At 41.7% G+C, this 19258-nt stretch overlaps 1 protein-coding gene across 2 annotated transcripts in view; it reads right to left on the minus strand.

Moving 5' to 3' along the window:
- Window positions 1–4981: 4981 nt before the first annotated feature.
- Window positions 4982–19258, minus strand: part of SI (sucrase-isomaltase) — a 50058-nt gene continuing 35781 nt past the window's right edge. For both annotated transcript variants that reach the window (XM_062582307.1, XM_062582308.1), the window contains 17 exons: window positions 18905–19033; window positions 18676–18783; window positions 18330–18392; window positions 17956–18090; window positions 16527–16611; window positions 15389–15527; window positions 13576–13709; window positions 13248–13282; window positions 13023–13139; window positions 11677–11825; window positions 11310–11394; window positions 11149–11205; window positions 10354–10478; window positions 9842–9930; window positions 8139–8188; window positions 5587–5757; window positions 4982–5159 (listed from right to left, as the gene is read on the minus strand). In XM_062582307.1, coding sequence (XP_062438291.1) covers window positions 5097–5159; window positions 5587–5757; window positions 8139–8188; window positions 9842–9930; window positions 10354–10478; window positions 11149–11205; window positions 11310–11394; window positions 11677–11825; window positions 13023–13139; window positions 13248–13282; window positions 13576–13709; window positions 15389–15527; window positions 16527–16611; window positions 17956–18090; window positions 18330–18392; window positions 18676–18783; window positions 18905–19033 — 1734 coding nt within the window. In that variant the 3' untranslated portion in view covers window positions 4982–5096. The remainder of the gene's footprint in view (window positions 5160–5586; window positions 5758–8138; window positions 8189–9841; window positions 9931–10353; window positions 10479–11148; window positions 11206–11309; window positions 11395–11676; window positions 11826–13022; window positions 13140–13247; window positions 13283–13575; window positions 13710–15388; window positions 15528–16526; window positions 16612–17955; window positions 18091–18329; window positions 18393–18675; window positions 18784–18904; window positions 19034–19258) is intronic.

Genomic DNA, 19258 nt, shown 5'->3' on the forward strand with positions numbered 1-19258 from the left:
AAATATAGGAGAATATATTTAGGGGAGAAAGAACATCATAACTTTTTTTTTTTTACAAAACACTCTAATTGTAAAAGGGAGAGGTAATGAAAAAATTCACTGATGGAGGCAACCTTTCTGCGTAGCAATGTAGCTTCAACCCCATGTCGATAGGCATTTAACGATGTTTGCTAAAACCGTGAACATAATTAGGAAATGATTATGCTTTAGATGATCGGAGTTACTTACATGCATGAACGTCTGCCGGAGGGAAACCTAAAATGAAAATGCAGTCCAGGGAAAAGGGAGACAAGGTTTTGTAGTCAACATGAGAAATCCCCAGGCTTTACATACAGATTAGTGCCTACTCAGAGCAAGCACCAGGCGTGTAACAAAAGAGGCTGAACGGAGGCTGAAAATGGGGAAATACAGTGATGGAATTCATTGACTTCTTTTTTCTTCTTTTTTTTTTAAATCTTCTTTCCACTTTGGCAGGCTAGCTTGTACATCCACATTGTCTTATTTACCATTCTAAATTCATGGTTTCTGCATGTACTACAAGATAACTACCAAAATTATACAGATAACTGCTGTACCATAATTGTGCACAAGCAGTTTTCCAAGTTCTTTGCATGGCAAGGTCAAAGAAATCTCAAGTCCAAAGTATTTATTTGTATAGCAGCTACATTCTTCCAAGCACACAACTAAGAGAGACAGTTTTATAAAGTCCATTAAACTGTTACTGGACCTTGATTTAATCTCCAAGCTGTGCTTTTGGTCTGCAGCAACAGATTCAAAGGCCATTTTTGCTCTGGTAAATGAAGCTTACCCATGCTGGGACCTGTGCCAGAGGTATGAGGCTCAAGTATTGAAAAGCAGACCTAATGTTTTAGAAGTAAATCCAGAGCCAACTGAAGCCATCAGAAAGAATCTCATCAGTGTCAGTGAGCTATGGCTTGGCCCTAGGATGAGTGAAAACTTGTACATTTTTTTGAAAACTTATAGTAATTATACTCTTCAGGCCCTCTTTGAATCTGGTTGCTGGTGCATCTTCTCTAGGGATGAGTCCCTCTAGGACTAGGGGGAAAAAAAGTATTGTAGCCCAATGGCCTGTCTCTGACCAAGCTCGGTGGCAGTTCACGAATAGGGTGCTTGTGGAGCAGTATTTTAACTACACCCTCCTAATTTTCAGCAGTCTGTTGGAGGGTTTCTTGACAACCACCGTTTCTCTATTGGCAATTAAAATTTAGTCCTCATATGTTATTCATAGTGTGACTCTAGTATTTTAATACTAGGAATAAGCTGGCAGAAAATTTTAATATACCAAAAAAATTGAGACTTTTAGCAAGTACTGTTTTCTCTCAACTTATTTTTTAAGTGTGCACAGAACAGCAGCTAATAAAGTTTAGAAGAAGGATATTGAAAGCAAAACTTAATATCTCTCAGGGAAAATGCTGTCTTCAGTGAGAATTTCTGCAGAGGAAACTGGTGCAATGGACAGCTGAATTACATCCAATCTCTGGGTGTTGCTATGCTATTTTATCTAAAATAGATTTTTTTTTTCTAAAGGATAGAAGGTCAAACTATCCAGAGAATGATAGTCTTAGTCAAAAATTGATATGCTGAGAGAAAAGTAAATACTTTTGCTAGCAAAGGTAGCAAAAGTATTATTTGTTAACCTGTTTAGGGACTATTAGTTTTATACGAGTCTTGCCCAGTACTGTGTTACTTTACTACATAGTACGGTGGCTTATTAATGCCAACATGCTCACCTTGCTGAAGCAGAGAAGATTTATGGCTCTTCTGCTCAAAGAGAAACAGCTCCTGTTTATCAGCTGCTGTTGTTCGGGATTCATCTCTCGCAAATGAACCGTGACTGAAGCGCTGCTACCAACAAGGACTCGTAGAGGGGTGGCTCTGAACTGCTGCGCGCCTCTGACATTGGGAAAGAGCAGCTCCAGCCACGTAGCATTTGAGTAAGTTCTCTGACTCTCCTCTTCCTCTGTTTCTTCTTAACTAATGAAGAAACTTAACTTATGGTTAAAACCAAGTACAGATAGCATTAACAGATCAGACTTCTGCTCAGTGTGAGAACTAAAAGTGACACCAAAGAAAATCAGGAAGGAGCCCATTCCAAACGGAAGAGGAGAAGGTAGGTCTCCGGTGGCTTCGCCAAGAGTTGTGTTGCTGAACTTCCAGCCACAGGATGCTATGCACACAAAGTTTAATAATTAATAATTAATAGAAAAGAAATCAAATTTCATTTCAAAATCCAAAATATAAATGCAGACCATAGACCCCTAAGCTGAAAATGTTTAGGAAGTGGAAACATTCAAGGAAAGGATCATATCTGCTCGTTCTGTTCTTATAATCATGCCTCGTTGAGGCAGAGACAGCATGCAGACTTGATAGACCTTTGATGGTCTCTGTAATCAGTCTTGAGTGTGCAATCATTCTGAAGTCAATAATTTGGGGTAAAGAACGCTTGTTTTTCCTAGTGAAAAGAAACACATACTTCTGTTTAAAATGTATACAAAAGTTGGTGACTCGTTTTTAAATCCTACAGTTTAAAAATGGAAGCGATCGCTTTTCACCCCAGTTGTACGCGTCCATCCTTGTGGTCCACTCAAAGCAGGCGCTTAGAAATGCTCTCTGGCGTGCAGACACGGGCTGTTACAACTTTTGTTCAGTTTTTGTTCTCATACCAAACCACAGCAGTGACCTCAGAAATACTAACTGTACCAGTGTTACCTCTGCACGGATACAAAGTCATCACAGAAGTTCTGTTTGACAACACAGCTTGGGCAAAGCAGCAGTTTATGTGGCCTTTCAGCAGGAGGTGTAAACAAATACAGTCGTGTCAGACCGGCTTATCAGCCCTGTTATAGAGAGGACAAGATAACAAGAAATGCTAAAGACTTTCCCTTGCGATCTTGAAGCCACAAAGCTAGCACAAGGTCACCGTCTCCTTGTCCTGACTCTGAACCCACACTAGTCTCAGCTTGGCCTGACTCAAGAGCTCAGACCAAAACATCGTGGAACAGTTCTGTAATGTGAAAGAAAAATCTTTAGGTAGTGAAAATAAATGTATTTTTTTTTGCCATGGATTAGAAAGGTCATTTTTGGATTATTCTGTGACTAAAATAGGGGAGGGGGAGAAAATGATGGCATGGAGCAGAAAAACAGTCTTCACCAGGAGCAGAAATGCTCTTGCACGGTCCAGAGACAGATGTCCTCGCTTTGGCTGAAGTAAGACTCACAAAATCATATCCTGAACACATATGTAGTATGTTTTCTGCTGCTCATTTAATTCTGTTGGAAACTGTCCCGCTGCTCCACAAGGCTCACTGGACTGCAATGGGACTGCCCGCAGAGTGAGATGTTACACAGCACGTGTCAGCACCTGACCCAAAGAGAAGAGCTGCGTAAAGAGCCACTGCTCCACCCGAGAAACGCGTCAGCGGGTTCGGTACGCGGCTGCCTTTATCTCCGGCTAAGGACAGTGGTGCTGCATAAATCCTGCATAAAAAGCTGTGGCCCGTGCTCTGCTCAGCTCCACGCCCTTGGACAAAACACGGCACGAAATGCCCGTTCCCTGGGCCCTACGGAGGAGACGCAGCGGGAAGCACCGCCCCGCGGCAGCTGGGGCATGTCTGAAGCTGTGATTTCTTACAGCCTGAACAAGTTCTTCGTAAATTGTTATACTGGGGATTGGGTAAAAAGACCTGCTGATGCCTGTTGGAACGTGGCAGCCAGCTCAGCTGACGTGCTGAGCTTTGTGACAAGGTCTCACAAGGCCAAGAAAATGGAAAGATGAGTTCTCCCAAATAAAACTGCTATTTAAAAAAAAAAAAAAAAAAAAAAAAAAAAAAAGAGGAAAATAAGCTCTTGGAAACCTTCAAATGTGCCAAATATATCCCACACCTCCGTCGGGTGGGCACAAAGGGCTAGGACATAACATAAGGCAGGGTCAAACGGCTCAGTAACCTGCCCGTCCCATCACCGCAGCGATGTGACACCTCCTTGCGCACAGCCAGGCACCGCTAGCACGAGGGGGAAAAGTGTATTGTGTTCCTTTGGACAAAAATATTTTTCATCATGGTGAATTTATACCCTGAATGATCAATCTTTTTCTGGATTTCCAATTCCTCTACTTTATCGTGAAGTTTTAATAAAATCTGCCCTATAATTACGGTGATCCAGCTATAAGATGTTGGCTACTTAGCTGTTTTACTATAAAATTTTAAAGCGGGGAGGAAGCATTTAAATGTTTTTTAAGCACAGTCACTAGGGATTACTACTGCTTCTGACAGGAGTTTATTCCCATCAAATTTAATTGAAAATATGCTTTACCAATCTGTTTGGATCATATGCTGCTCTCCTGGGTTACAAAAAAATCTTTAACATGAATTACTATAATAGTAAGCATACAGCATTTCCTTCAGTGAAATTAAAAACTCAGAGACCAACCTTTATTAGTTAACTTTGAAACTTTAAGTTTAATTTTACAGCTTCTGATCAAAACATTGGAGACCACAAATGCCTGCCTAAGGTCATACAAAAAACTTCAAGTGACCTTTGCAGGTACCATAGGGTTGTATAGATCAACAACAACATTTCATGTTAAATCAGTTATCTGGAAACATTTCCATTTGTCTACCCTTAAATACTTCTCAGTAATAGTAGCTTATATGGCACAATTAAAATCAAGATGGAAGCTAAGTAGGGTAGAATTATGGCCCCAAACACATGCAGTTAATGCCAACTGTAACGTTTTTTTATAAAATTTAACGAGCGTGAAGGCAGCCAGAACTTCTACTTAGGGAAAACACTGCATTTTACATTCAGTTTTTTAGTTTTGAAAGATGAAGTCGTATCAAAGTGTCATAATGTTTAAAGCACAAATTCTGCACTGCATGAAGAGCTTCCAGTTAGCCTTCAACATTACTAAAACATGACTTTTTAACACAAAGTACCTTAATATGAACTAACTATAGCTAACATTTTTATAGTACAAATTACTTTAGGATGTCAAAGAGGCAGTATGAAAATTGACAGCTGGTTTTAAAAACAATGAGAAAATTCAGAGATGTGGCTGATGTTATTTCTCAGGCATCTTAGCTCCATTGCACCGTGTAGTCTTCACCTAATTCAAGTTCAAGATGGGAAATTAACAGGACCTTTGAGAAAAAAACAAACAAAGAAGAAGTGAGTAGCCCTACTCTTCAGGATACACTGCTTTTGTGCACTTGATATCAAATATAGTGGATTCTCATTTTAGATTACAAGCATTTATTCCTCTTTCCCTGGTGATGGTATCTCTACGAACTTCAGGGACATGGCTTTTGGATTTCAGATCATGAGGCTCTGGTCCTTTCCCTTCCCTTGGATTCAGAAGCCCTTTGAGAACTGATGTTCCTTTTATTAAAAATGAATAAATAAATACAATGTGGAATTTTGTGCATTTGGAAAACTGACTTTTGTAGAAAGGGCTGTAAGATCCCAGAAGTAGGTGTTACGAGGCTGGCAGAACTACACGCGCTTCCCCTTTGACGCTGCCGGTGGGATGGGACGGCCAGGGCCACCTGCCCTCCCGGTGCTGCTCACCTGCTTCGTGCTGTTGTAGGACACGCTGTGCCCAGAGGTGATCGCTTCCCCCTTCTGCATTACCGTCACCTGCTGAACGTTCGTGCTCACCCCCAGGACTTTGATGTCCGTAAACATTAAGTTGTTCGGGTCAGCGTAACCACGGTGCACGACGCTGATGTCCAAAATGGTCTGGAAGGACAAGAAAGGAAAGGAAAACCAAGCAGTCAGAGGTTGTCATCAGGCCGCTACCCGGCAGAGTAAGCTTTTCTCAACCCGCTTGAGCTGTACACATTTTTCTGCTCATTCTATTTTTTTTTTTAATATCTGTATGTTGCAATTTATTTGACAAATGTTGAAGGTTTCGAGCCACTTTCCACTGGTAATCTGGCCAGCTCCCTGGCGACGGGGCCGGGAGGGAGGGCAGGGGGCTGCGTGTCAGCACTCGCAACGCAGCCGTGCCGTGCCGTGGGGCTTGCACTGCCCAGCGGTTCGGATGGCTTTTTGCTGAATTTTTTGTATAATTGTCTTTTACTGATGCAAAAAAAAAAAAAAAAAAATCGGAAGGACTGCAAGGGTCTGCCTTTCCGATCTAACCAAATGCAAGTGTGACCTGGAAGAAGCATTTATGGGGCGAGTTGGTGTGGTTTTGGGTCGTTCATGGGCAGTTTCTTTAGGTTGTACCCAATTCTACTAGGTCTCCAGAAGGACAGCAGCGTGCTCAGTCCCCGAAGAGGGGGTTTACTGGTTCAGATCCCCTGTGTGCTTCCATGGAAGTGTGATGCGATATAATTATGCATTTTTAATGCATTAGTAGTCAGGGTATTTATTTTAGTGTGCGCATTTTTCATTATTGCTTGATTCAGGACCTCTCTAATTAGGCTTTTTCTTACCAGCTTTCTGTAAGAGCAGGAAAATGTGTATTTATTTTATAATCTCCTTGCAACTGCTAATAGTGAATATTAGCAAAACAAGTTTGTCTTTCTCAGCAATTAACATCCAATTATTTGACAAAGACAAAATTAGAAAGAAATGAGGTAACACATTATGGCACCCTGGAAAACTGAAGAAACAAAGTGTATTTTCTATTACAATACAAAAAGCCTCTCTTAAATTGATAGTCCATATAATTACAGTCTAATTTAATTCTGAATATTCAGCTGGTCATACTAAAAATTAAAAACCGACATCTTAGAAGAGCCAATGCTTGTAATAAACACTGCTGCTCATCGACTTCAGTGGACATGTTCCAGACTGCCTGAGGAGCAGGAATTCAGGTTTATATCCCCTAGTCCTGAACTTTTAGTTTCTGGTCGATGCGAGGGTATGAGTAGGGCTCTCCTGGAGCAGGTGCAGCTCCCTCCTCCTTGTAGTTTTAGGAAGTCCTTTCCCCCGTGCTTGCCAGCGACCACGTATCCGCCTTCTTCCTCCCCAAACCAGCATTTACGTTTTTAATTGAAAATAAAATACCTAAGCACTGCAGTGAACAGGGGCAAACGGAGCACGAACCCGAGTGCCTCTTATTTTGGCCCCGTGAACTTGCGTCTTTGAGCAGCGACGCGGCTCTCCTCGCCCACCTGAGCGCTCCCGGGCAAAGACAGTTTGCTCGCTTTTAAAGTGCTTTCCCAGATCTAGCCGTGGCTCTAGTCATAGCCCAGATCTGTTTGTTTTTTATATATTAACAGTTTTCTACTCTGTAGTAGTAAACTTTGTGACATATATATGTGTTTAACTGCATAGCTTTAAAATATGCATGAGCTGTTGATCTAGAATATCTTCTTTTAAATAGATACTCGTAAATTTTCTGCAAAAGTGACACTGAATACGCAGCTGGCAAAATAATACCATTAGTCTCATACATAGCTGATTTCTGCATTGATACGTGCTTTCCCTTTATAAAAATCATTTATGAAATAAACTTGTATTTTCAGAATTATGTCAGAAATAATACCATAAATATATACCATACCTAATAATATGCTAAAATAGATATTTCTGGAATCAATTTTAAATTTGTTCTTAATGCAATCATATTAGTTATATTATATTCAGTCATGAACACAAAACACTCTTTCTCAGTTTCCTCATATATACCAGAAAAAATTGCAAATGTAAATATTTAGGATTCTTGTCAGTCAGCCGTTAAGCTGTAGACCTACTGTCATAGCAGGGGGCTACACCCGCCCAGAGAGGCTGACCAACACCTGCCTTGGGGGTTTTGGTCTGGGCCAACTGCTTAATAGGAACATGCACAGCTACGGAAGAACCTTACTGAAATAAATGAAGTTGCCCTGATATACACCAATATGAGTAACGTAAAATGCGTTTGTTCTTCTAGTCTGTGCTAATAGACGTGATGATTGGAATCCCAAAGAAAATTTTAAATCAACAGTTATAGACCCACCACAGTCTTCATTTGCCTGGATGAGGACTGGCCTATCACCAAGAATTAATGTTATGATGGTATTTCTAAACATTAAAAAATCCAAAATTAAAATGCCTGTATTTAAAAATATAGCACTAATCACCCAAAGTGATTATTCAAAATCTGTGAGTTAGTTAGCACTGCATACCTGATTAGCAGTAAATGATGTTAGCAGATATACACCGTCTTCATAGGCATCTGTTAAAAAAGAAAGAATAAAGTAAAATGCATTTACAGCGTGTCTCTATACAAGTAGAGCACAGTGCTGTATTATCCTAAGGCCTGCTTTTAGACATGAAATGCAGTCCTGTCGGACTGTATGCTATTTGTGTGAGAGCAAAGGCTCTAAGAAAGTTTTAGAGGCAAGCTGCAGAAGAAGGCAAGCAAGCAACGTCCGGAAGACCAGGGATGCTAAGATCAGCAAGTGGCACGGGATGATTTCCCCCATCCAGCTCTGTTCATCAGCCGATTACACATTATCGTGATAGATGGTGACGATGCTTTGGAATCACTGTTGTACATTTTATGAATTCCATTATTCAGTACTAAGTGAGCTCCAAATAGTGCTGATAACCAGAGGCATGGTAGGTTCTTGCCTTTCTGCACTGTAGAAAACAGATCACAGAGATCCAGGTGAACAGCACCTTGTAATCTGCGCTGATTTCATTTATCACTCAAACTCCCTAAACACAGCCATCACTTCTAAATCCCTGTGATAACAGGCCATGATGTATGTGAAGCACCTTAAAATACACTAACGGCATCCTGGAAACTTCCTTACACATCATTATGCTAAATAATACAATTTCATGCAATACTTAGAGTAATCTCAGGTGGTAGCTTATAGTTATTATGAGGATAATATGCTCTGGATATAAAGGATAAGAGGCATCTAAGTATGCCTTATCTGAAAACAATTTAAATATATTAATGCTGAGGAAATTAGTTAAAGTGTCCCACATGTAATCTATGGTTATCATTCCCATAGGTTTGGGAACAAATCTTTACCATATATGTTGTCCTAGGTCCAGGGCACAATTTAATTTATGCAAAATATGAATTCTATAAATAATAACATTATGTGGTTTAATATAATGTTAGCCTGAAAGCTTAATTTGAATTTTTTATTTGAAGACCTGTTCAGACACATCCTCCCAAAATGGGATTGCTTTGGCCAGCAGGGTCTGTCATTTCCACCTGCTCCTGATGTTCCTCAAACACCTTGCACTACCCTGGGGACCTCTGAAGGAGAAGCAGCAACCACTGCTTTTTTTTTTTTTTCAAAGAAGTGATGGCTAAGTAATGTGGTTTCTTATAGCTTGGAGTTTCCACACTGAAAAATGTGTTATTATAAGAAAACACAAAAAGTGGAGTAATAGAAAAGCTCCTTAATTAGCTATTTAGCACTATTTGTCTTTCATGAACTACTGCAATTTGTCTCATCTCTTACCAGCTCCTAGTCTTATTTCCTTTGTTTTAACCTGACAGTTTTAAAATTGGACTGTTTCTTCTGAGTGTCAATGTCTATGTGCTGCCACTGACTATAGGATATGTGCAGGGCTTGAAGAACCCTCACAAGAACAGTAGTTGAATCCAGAAGAAGCAGACTGAAGCTCTTTGGAAATAAAATCACAGACCGCGGAGGTCAGAAGGGGCCTCTGGAGATGGCCTGGTCCAACCCTTGGTCCAAGCAGGGTCACCTAGAGCAGGGTGCCCTGGACCGTGTCCTGGGTGTTGACTATCTCCAGGAATGGAGACTCCGTGTCCTCTCTGGGCAACCTGGACCAGGGCGCAAACACCATCACAGCAAAAAAGTTTTCTATGAAAGCAAGAAACATCCATGATACTTACCAATGCGAACCCCGTCATCCCAATAAAGCTGCCCATGTGCAAGCTGACTGTCATTCAAAGCAACAGTAAGTCCCATTGGGTTTTTTCGGCTATAAAAAAATAGATTATTTTTTCCTTAATTTCCTCAGGCAATTGCATTTTAACTTGCTCAAATATTATGATTTATTTTACAAATATTGTTGCAACTCAATTCATGTCTGACACTAGTCTTCCTGACTCCATAGTATTAAATTTAAAGGGGTCTATAAGAATGAAAGCTGAGGTGCTACCATACACATAGTTTTTCTCATGATTGCTAATATTTATATGAAATGGGAGATACTTCTGAGCATGGTGTACATCAAACCAGAGAAATTGCATTTTTCACAGATTGAAGCTAGGAATCCCGAGCCATACTGTCACTGTGTAATTAATATGCCATTTATTCTCCATACCAAGAATTAAAGATCTTCCTTTAAAAGAAATGTAAAGAGGAAAATTGAATTTTAATTTTTTGCTTAATTTTATCATACCTGTAAAAAGTTGTATTAGCAGGGTTTTGCCAAGCAAGGATGTAACCTCCTCGGATATGAAGGTTGATATGTTCCAAAGGAGCTGATAACACACTAAATTGTCCCCTGAAGCCAGTAAGTTCATCCTAATTGTGAAAAAAATAGAGCAAAAAATAGCCGTCTATGGAACTGGTCTCATTTTGCACTTTTTAGAATGCTATACTGAAGTTACAAATATATTCATTACTTTTTGCAAGATCAATTAATGCTTTTATAAAAAGATGTTATTGCAAATCCTTTTTTTGACGCAGGTGTAAGTACATAATACTTTTAAGGTAAAAATGTGAAATTCTGCCTATGTAAAAGAATGACCCAGCCGTAGCTGACAGTGGCTGAACCAAAGGGATCAGCCAGGTGAAATACCAACTAGTGATAAATTAAGTGACTTTCGATGCCTGTTGTTCCTTCTCCCAAGCCTTCTCTTAGTTTCTGTGAAAGGCTGATGCAGCTAAGAGAGTTTTGTCTTTGCCCACCCCACCCTTAGCAAAGAAATTACGTCTACTATTCAAGGGGGAAAAGAGTCAATGGAAGCGCATGGAATCAAAGGTGTTATTCCACCTTTTAATTTACCACCGCTGTGGCCATGTAAAACATTATTACATTAAAAGGAACCAACGACTTTGGTGAGAAGCCGGCTCAGGAGGTGGGATTGGTGCCTCGCGGAGCGCTCGTCCCGCAACGCCGCTCCGCGCACCCTGCTGTCGTCCGAACGGTATGGAAGGATATTTGTAATACTTATTTTCTTAGGTGACTTACTGTGTGGTAATCGTACCAGCGGGCGTTGGGAAAGTAAGCGTTCACCGTTACGGCACCCTGGAATTAAACACAGATGTTTTAGGTATATCAAAGCAAAAACTGAAGTTTAGCAAAAGTGACTTCTAATACTTTTATATGCACTTAAGTATATTAAGACTTACTTGGTCCAGTACAGGGCTGATGAGCAGTGCAGGTCCCCACAGAAACTGTTTATATATTTCCCATGCAGTTCTGTCTTCCACAAACCTGCAAGGTAACAAAGCCACTATTAATATTGACCTTTCCCAAACTGTTCTTTATTTAAGACTTTTTGTCAGTAGCCGAATCGACTATTTCCTCATTTTTATTTCTGCTGCTTTTGCAATATTTACTTTTTCATTCTGAGGGTCTCCAGCACCAGATAGCACTTTGTTGTTGCCTACCTCCAAAGAGGCTAAAGGCGATTTTTATAACTTCCCTAATTACGGAATTTTGATGAAGATTTAGTGGAAATTGGTGTGGCATGGAGAGCAAAGGACTCGCACTTACTCGTGGAGGACGGGGCGGATCACAGTGCTTCCGTGGGCATGGGCTTCGTACATCAGCGTGTAGAAGTAGGGTAACAGGGTGTATCTTATATTCAGTACGTGCCTGGAAAGCTCTTCAAACGTTGAGTTCCAGGAAACAGGGTCTTGCCTCTGGAAGAGAGGAGACTTGTTATTCAAACCGGATATTGTTCTGGAGAGCTGGGGAAAAAACGGGTCAAAGAATTTGCTAGTGTTCATAATAAACTTCACGTTTAGCATCTTTTTTTTTTTCATTTTGTTTTGCTGATAAATTCATACAACCTTTCAGTAGCAGCAATTGTCAAATGGGCATCAAAGTCAACACAGCAGAACATTGCTGAGGAAATCTCTGCAGACTCTTGCAAACTCTGCGTCTTCCCAGAGCACCGTTATTTATTTCTTAATTAAGGACTAAGTGACAGTGAAAACAGTAGGTGTCACTGTCAGCACTAAGCAGGGGAATTAGAAAGGAGGAAGGTGAGAAAGACGTAGGGAGAGTATTGTAAAAAAATGTTTAATGCAAACTCTACCAAAGGTGTGACACATTTGGGTGTACATAATTTATTATCCTTCTTTTCTGCAGGGCAGCACTCAGGACTTGCAAAAAAAGAGAACGAAGCACTAATGACTGATGTCAGGGAGCACGTCCAATCTTTATTAAATGTATCGAACAATACCTTGGCAAATTGGGTAAGACTGGAAGCAACGTGATAACCCTGAATCTGCATTTTTAAAGGCTTTAAAAGTCCTATCGAAACGTGTGCTGCTGCAAGATAAAGCACACTGTTTTTTAAAAGGAGACTTTAATCCATTAGATATATGCCATATAAATAGTTCTACTCTGCTAGACCTGAAGCTCTAACTGGAGTATAAGTGTGGTTTCAATTTTTTTTTTATTTTTCTAGTTATCTTGTTTTACAGCTTTCTATAATATAGTCCTTAGCCAGCACAGCCCTACATTTAGGTAATTATTTTCCTTTATTTTTAAAAGAAATACAATATCTGATGGTGGCAAATGTGCAAAGCACAGAAATTTGAGGTGCTCACTCAAGAACCTAATTACACTGCTCCCTGCGCTGATTTGCCATCTAATTCGGAGCGACGGGGGATGAGAGCACCCGGGCCAGCCCGGCTCCTTCAGGCGCCTCGTGCTGGCTTAGTCCGCTGGGTTTGGGCTGTTTAAATAAAAATGGCACGTCAGGAAAGCAAACTTAGAATACGCTTGCTTGCTGCGGTCTAAGGGCGGGCTTGCAGGGGAGCTAGGCTGCAGGGGAAGGCGAGTATTTCTCGCGTGCCGCGGGGGCCCGGGCGCCAGACAGCGGTGCTCACCCGGGTCCCTTTCTGGTTGTGGTTCCTCGAGTAGGGGTAAAATGCCCCCAGCTGCATCCAGCGAATGCACAACTCGTACTGCGAGTCCTGGAAGAAGCCGCAGATATCTGCTCCGGTCTGAAAATTAAAAAAAAAAAAAAAAAAAGAAAAAAAAAAAGATCCGGTTGGAGTATTGCTAATTCTTGTCAGGGTAAGTAAATATGAGGTGGTAACTTGTTAGCTTACATAAGAGATTCCAAAGAGGCTGAACTCCATCATACCTGCAAGGAAAAAATGATTCAGCATTAGCAACTTCTTTATTTTCCCTCTGGCACGCTCAACGCCGCACGCGAGCACGATAGCAAGCGAGAGGAGAGATTCCACGTTTCTGCAGCGCGTCGCACTTTTCTGCCGCGGAAGGACGGGGAGCTGCGAGGGGACCGGCCGGCCCCGGCCCCGGCCCCGGCCCCGGCGCCGGCGGGAGCGCTGAGCGCCGCAGCCCGTCTCGGCCGGGAGCCGCCAAACCCAGGCGAAGAAGTTACCGCCCGGCACGAAGCTTTTCCCTTCCGCCTACCGATGATGGACTTGGTGAGCTGATCCCAGGCGGCCGTGTTGTCGCCCAGCCAGTGCCCGGCCCACCGCCCGCTGCTGGGGTACGTCGAGCGGGTGATGACGATGCCGCGCTCCTTGGTGACGCTCTGCAGAGCCCTGGCGGCGAAAAACGGCAGGGAAACCCGTCACGGCAGAACCCACACGGTCTACAACAGCCCTTAGGCCAAGCAACCAAAGGAAAACAAAAACAAAAACGAAAACAAAAAACCCCCCCAAAAAACGGAGGCAGGAGGAATCGCTGCTTCCCAACCGCTCCTTTTGGAGGCACGCTGCTGCTCGGCACCGTGTGGCTCAACTAGATGCATCACCGGGCTGATTTCTTGGAAGAACTCCTCTGCAACTGTGCACACACACTGTGAATCATTACAGAGAAATACTAGACTGAAATACTAGTTAAAAAGCTACACTGATTAAATTGCACTGCTCTCTAACGATATCTCCGCAATAATTGCTCTAACAGCTGCTTCAATAAGGCACTATTTATTTATTTTTTTCTGCAGGATTTGCAGCTTAAGTGACACTATAATTACAGCAAAAATACACAAGTCACTTAAATTACCATAGTAATTAAGCTAGACTAATGTACTGTAATTAGTTCTTCCAAGATAAACAGCAAGTTTGCTAGTATCCTTTATTTCTTTGTAATATATTATCAAGCATTTTCAGCCCCTGCTTGGTTTACCCTGCTGAAACGCTGCTTTGGAAACTGCAGCTGACGTTTGAGACGTGCAGAGAGCGTAGGTGCTGCTGCGGGAGTGGGAGCGTGGCCTGAGCGACCTGCTGCCGCGCCGCGGCAGGACCGAGCACGCGGCCAAAGCGGCTCCTTGCACCCCAGCGCCCTGGTTTCTCTCGCTGAACAGCTGCTACCTTCACTTTTAAAGGTTCTGGCTTTCACGCCTGGGCAAAGAGCGACATTAAGCGAATATCAAGGAATTACTTGTTGAATTGGAAATGAAACAACCTATATATATATAGATATATGTATGTATATATACTATCATTGTAGTATATACATTGGATCAGAAGTTGTCTGCAATAGGCTAGGATACTATTCGGTAAGGAACGTATAATAAAGTGTGCCTTGATATTGCAAAAATAAGTCCTTAAAGGGAAAACCACGAGGCTTGTGTGCGTAAGGACACAATTTGCATTTAAAAAGTCACTGTTTTCCCTTTTCAGCACTACTCAATTTAATTTAACAATGGTAATTTATGAATGTCTGCATTGTATCCTGTATTTAAAAACTGTATCCTAAAACTCTTGGTGTGTGGCTAAAACAATATCTCCACTGCAAATAAAACAGGTTATCAGCGCAACACCTGGAAGCAAAAAGTATTTTGTGTGTTAATTACAGTGATTACTGAGAGTATCGTTAAGTAATTTTCGTAAGAGCTGATCAAGTGTTCGGCGCCGTTCTCCCTCCCGCGGCGCGCCTGCGGAGCCGAGCGGCTTCCTTCCGTGGAGCAGCGGTGTTTGCAGGCAGAGCGGCCTGGCTTGCTGCCTCCTAACGGAAATCACTGCAGAAAATGTGCTGGGACAACAAAACAGCCCACGGCACGTAATTAGCTCCAAATTAAACCGCGTTAGAGATAGCGCCGTGACCGTCTCGCCTCATCCCGTCGCGCCCGCGGGGCGGCGGGCAGCAGGACGAGACGGCAGAGTCACGGGCAAGCTCAACGGAGCGATGGAAGTTTTGGTCCTCAAGCATAGAGAAACGGGGTATTCGTCAGCAGCACGTTTTGGAAATAACGAGCAAGTGTGAAAATCCAGCTTACTCGAGGGTAGGTCTTGTTTGGGACCATCCGTACAGGCTGTGGACATCGTAGTGTCTCACCGGCGTGTCGTCCGGAAGATGTTGCTGCCCTTCCATGCACGGAGTTTTGAAAATTAATCCCTCTGACCGGTATCCTAAATCTAGTGGGAAGGGAACGAAAACACTTGTATCTGAATAATGAATATATTCAATAATAATTTAAATGAGTAACTTTTTGTTAGTTCTCATAATCTCTTTTGGCATTCTTCTTCTTTTGTGCACGCATACAGCCACTTGCTTATTATTATAAAATAATATGCCAAGCCTTCTGAAGGGGATTTTTCCTAATATTCCCATGTAGATATTTGGGTCTGCAAGTGCATTTATAGACGTGTGTATGTCTATCTACCTACATGCATCTATACATCTCCATAGATATACATATACATGCATAACTCAGTTATGGATGCTCCTACTGAAGAGCCTCAAAGAGTAAACAGGGCACATCCGAGCCCAGCCGAGCTCTGTGAACGTTGCCATATCATCCGTACAAACAGAAAACTGGGAGGAAAGAGGCTATCACTGAATATCAACTTCCTGACAAATCCTAGGAAAGGACTCACAGGAACTGAAGACAGAATTAAGCAACAGGAGTGCTCTAATGAAGCGTTAACGAGTCATTACCAGTTAGTACTGCCGCGCACCCGCACTTAAGCAAAGCCGAACCAAAAAAGCTAAGTATTTCAAGGGTATTCCTCAAATTAGGCCTTATATTTTTACACATAGATAACTGCTAATGAGAGGAACTGCTAATGGTACAGGAGATTCTGTGAATTTTTAATCATTGATTACATTATTCAGCTGAGAGAACCCTGGAAAGCGCTGAAAGCTATGGTCTTTATTTACCAAGCCTAAAGCCAAGTATCTACACAGGCATCAAAATCCATATGCAGGCAACCAGCTAAAGATGGTAACTTTGTAGTCACTATTCCTCCTGAAATAGGGGGAAGTGTGCTCGTAAGGGCTGAAAAGGGTCACTTTTAGTTAGGAGTTCAGTTATTTCTTTCTAAACTTTAGGCATTTATGCCACCTACACCATGAAAGAAATGATAGATTAACCAGACTGACCGAAGGCTGTTTTGAGCAGTGATCAGACTTACGAGGTATATACGGTGGGAAATTCAGGTGGTCATCTCTACAGCCGCCAATGGCACCGTTCATAAAGGCTGCAGGTTCGTTCATGTCCTAAAAACGCAAAGCAAAAACTGACTGTATTTGTTTCAATCATAGAAAACTCATTTAAATACTAAATTGCAAAAACAAAAATACTAAAACAGGGGGGGAAAAAAGAGCAGCATAGTAGAAGTCCTCAGGAGCATTTGCAGCTGCAGCTTGAGCTTGCTGGTCTACATTTCTCCTCGAATGTTCACAGCTAGTACTTGGCGGGGGGGGAAAAGAGAGAAGAGCAAAGTATTTGCTCTTGGGATATCCACGCTTGCGTTCAACGGCTGCACCGCTCGGTTCATCCCCCTGGAAGAGTCCGGGGGGCAGCGAGGGGGGCCGGCGCGGTGCCCCGTCCTGCAGATGCCTCCTGGACCTAAACGGCGCCTGGAGGAGGAGGAGTCGGAGCCAAGCTCCTCTCCGCTGGTTTTGCTCCAGGGGTCCGGACACCCCGGGGTCCCCGTAGCAGGGCGTACTCTGCCGTAGCTGCTCTCTGGCGTAAGGCTGTGGTTTCTTTCCAAGGAGCCTGAGGGAGCTGGGTGAAGAAATTTTGCGGAAATCTGGGCGATTAGCTCCTTTCGGCTATTTTAGATTGTGCCCTAAATATTTAATTTTCTCTTTCAGCAGGCTGACTGAGTAAATTAACCGAACTGGAGAGCTCTGGTTTTCGGGCTACATAACTGCATTTCTTTCTCAATCAGTGTAAAACTACTGTTTAATAAGTAATTTTTCTGATGAGAAACTCCCTTAATAGGCTGATTCTGCCTACCTCATTTCCGAGATAGCAGAGTGTCTAATCCCAGGAGGTTATTTGAAGGTACTAGGATTCAATTTTACAAACTCTGTCTTTATCACTCATATTCACTAAAAAGGACTGTTTTTCCTATGTGCAAAACTGAAATCAGTACAGAAGATGGAGCTAGATATGGATGCACAAACTGCTAAAACCTCTGAACTTTGTTTTATTTAAGTAACAAGCTAAGACCTCTTATCTAACTCCTTCTGTCCTGTGGAAGTAGCAGTTGGACAAAACAGTTGTCTCACGCTGTGAAAAAATCATGCACTTTAGGAGCTAATGGAAGAGTGAGTTCATTGCAAACAAGTATTATGAAGGTCAAAAGTAAATAAGGAAGATTTCATAGAAAATGAAATATTTCAATAGGGAATGATGCTATTAACAAAAAAAGATATTTTACTTTTTGGTAGACCATTCATACTGTACTATCCTGAAACATCCGTACGCTTACTTCCTTCAAGGCATTACAATTGAAAGGCAGTATATTTACTGGCTGTCACGGTGTTTAGAAAATGTTTTATGATAAAAAGATGCAAAAGCCTCTCAAAAATGGAATACATTTTTACACTTACGATCCATAGGCCATCAAACTTCAGGCTTCTGGAGGCGTTGGTGGGGTTGTTGTAGCATTCCGCGATTTCCTGCTTCCACCACTCAGCTGTGGAATTGCGGAAGAAATCTGGGAAAGCGGCGTGCGCTCCGTAGAGCTGTGCAAGCAGTAGGAAAGAAAAACAGATACAGCACTGAGAACATACCAGTATTAAAATGCTGGAATTTGTAAAATAAAAAAAATACAAATCGCTTTTTTGCTGACTCTAGTTGAAAGGCTATAGCCAGTTTCTGCATCTTATTCTTTAAAGTACGCTATACTTTGCTACTATTTTCCTTAATTAATGTACTTCTCCCTCTATATTTGTGTTAATAACCAAACCGTATCAGGATTTACCTGTATTTGGGTTTGCTCAGGTAGTGTCTCATTAACTTCTACGTTGGGAAGAAACGGCCAGACCTAACAGGACAAAGGACATTTCCAAATAATCAAACCAAATTAAATATAAAATGAGTACCAAGAGCCGACAGATAAAACCGTGCATCACTGCTACGTGTGCCGATGATACCACAAACTGAAGACATTCAGTTTGTGGCATTTATTTAATATGTCATCTACTGTCAGGAATGAATTAAAATATTAGAAGTCTTTCCTCCTGGAGACAGCACTGAAGTCTAGGCTGGCATCTTGCTTGCTTGTATACAATATATCTCTGCTGTTCTCAACGTTTTAAGAACAGTACCTTTGAATATATAATGTCATTGGTGTTGGGCCATTTCATGAAGACATCCTTCTGCAAACCTCTGGAGAAGGGGGGGTAATTGGTTTCATTCCCAGAGATGGTTGGATCCTAAAATTAAAGGGAATACAATTTTACCCTTATGCTCAAAAGAAAAATAGAAATGCTCTTAAATATATTCCGTATTCAGCAATAATATGTTTCTATTTAAAACTTGGAATTCACAACTGACCAGGATAGGGATGAATCTCATTCCTTCTTGTTTTATTTTGTTAATTAGAGCTGGTAATCCAGCAAAGCGTGCGCCAAGGGTGAAGTCCAATTGCCGTTCCATATAATCAATATCTGCGTATTGAACATCCTGCAATTAAAAAAAAAATAGACTGTACAGAGCCCCCCTTTTTTTTCTAAATGTATGCGTATAGAAGATATGCCAAATTAAATATGGAATTGGAATCAGCTGTTTTCAGGTAAGGTTATTATATCCTCAATAACCTATCAGCAATTACACATGCTGGAGAAAAACGTCCTGGATTTGTATGCGTAGATATACACATAAAGTACACGGAAACGGCATACTTTTTTA

This window comes from Rhea pennata, chromosome 9 (assembly GCF_028389875.1).
Source record: "Rhea pennata isolate bPtePen1 chromosome 9, bPtePen1.pri, whole genome shotgun sequence".
Lineage (NCBI taxonomy): Eukaryota > Metazoa > Chordata > Aves > Rheiformes > Rheidae > Rhea > Rhea pennata.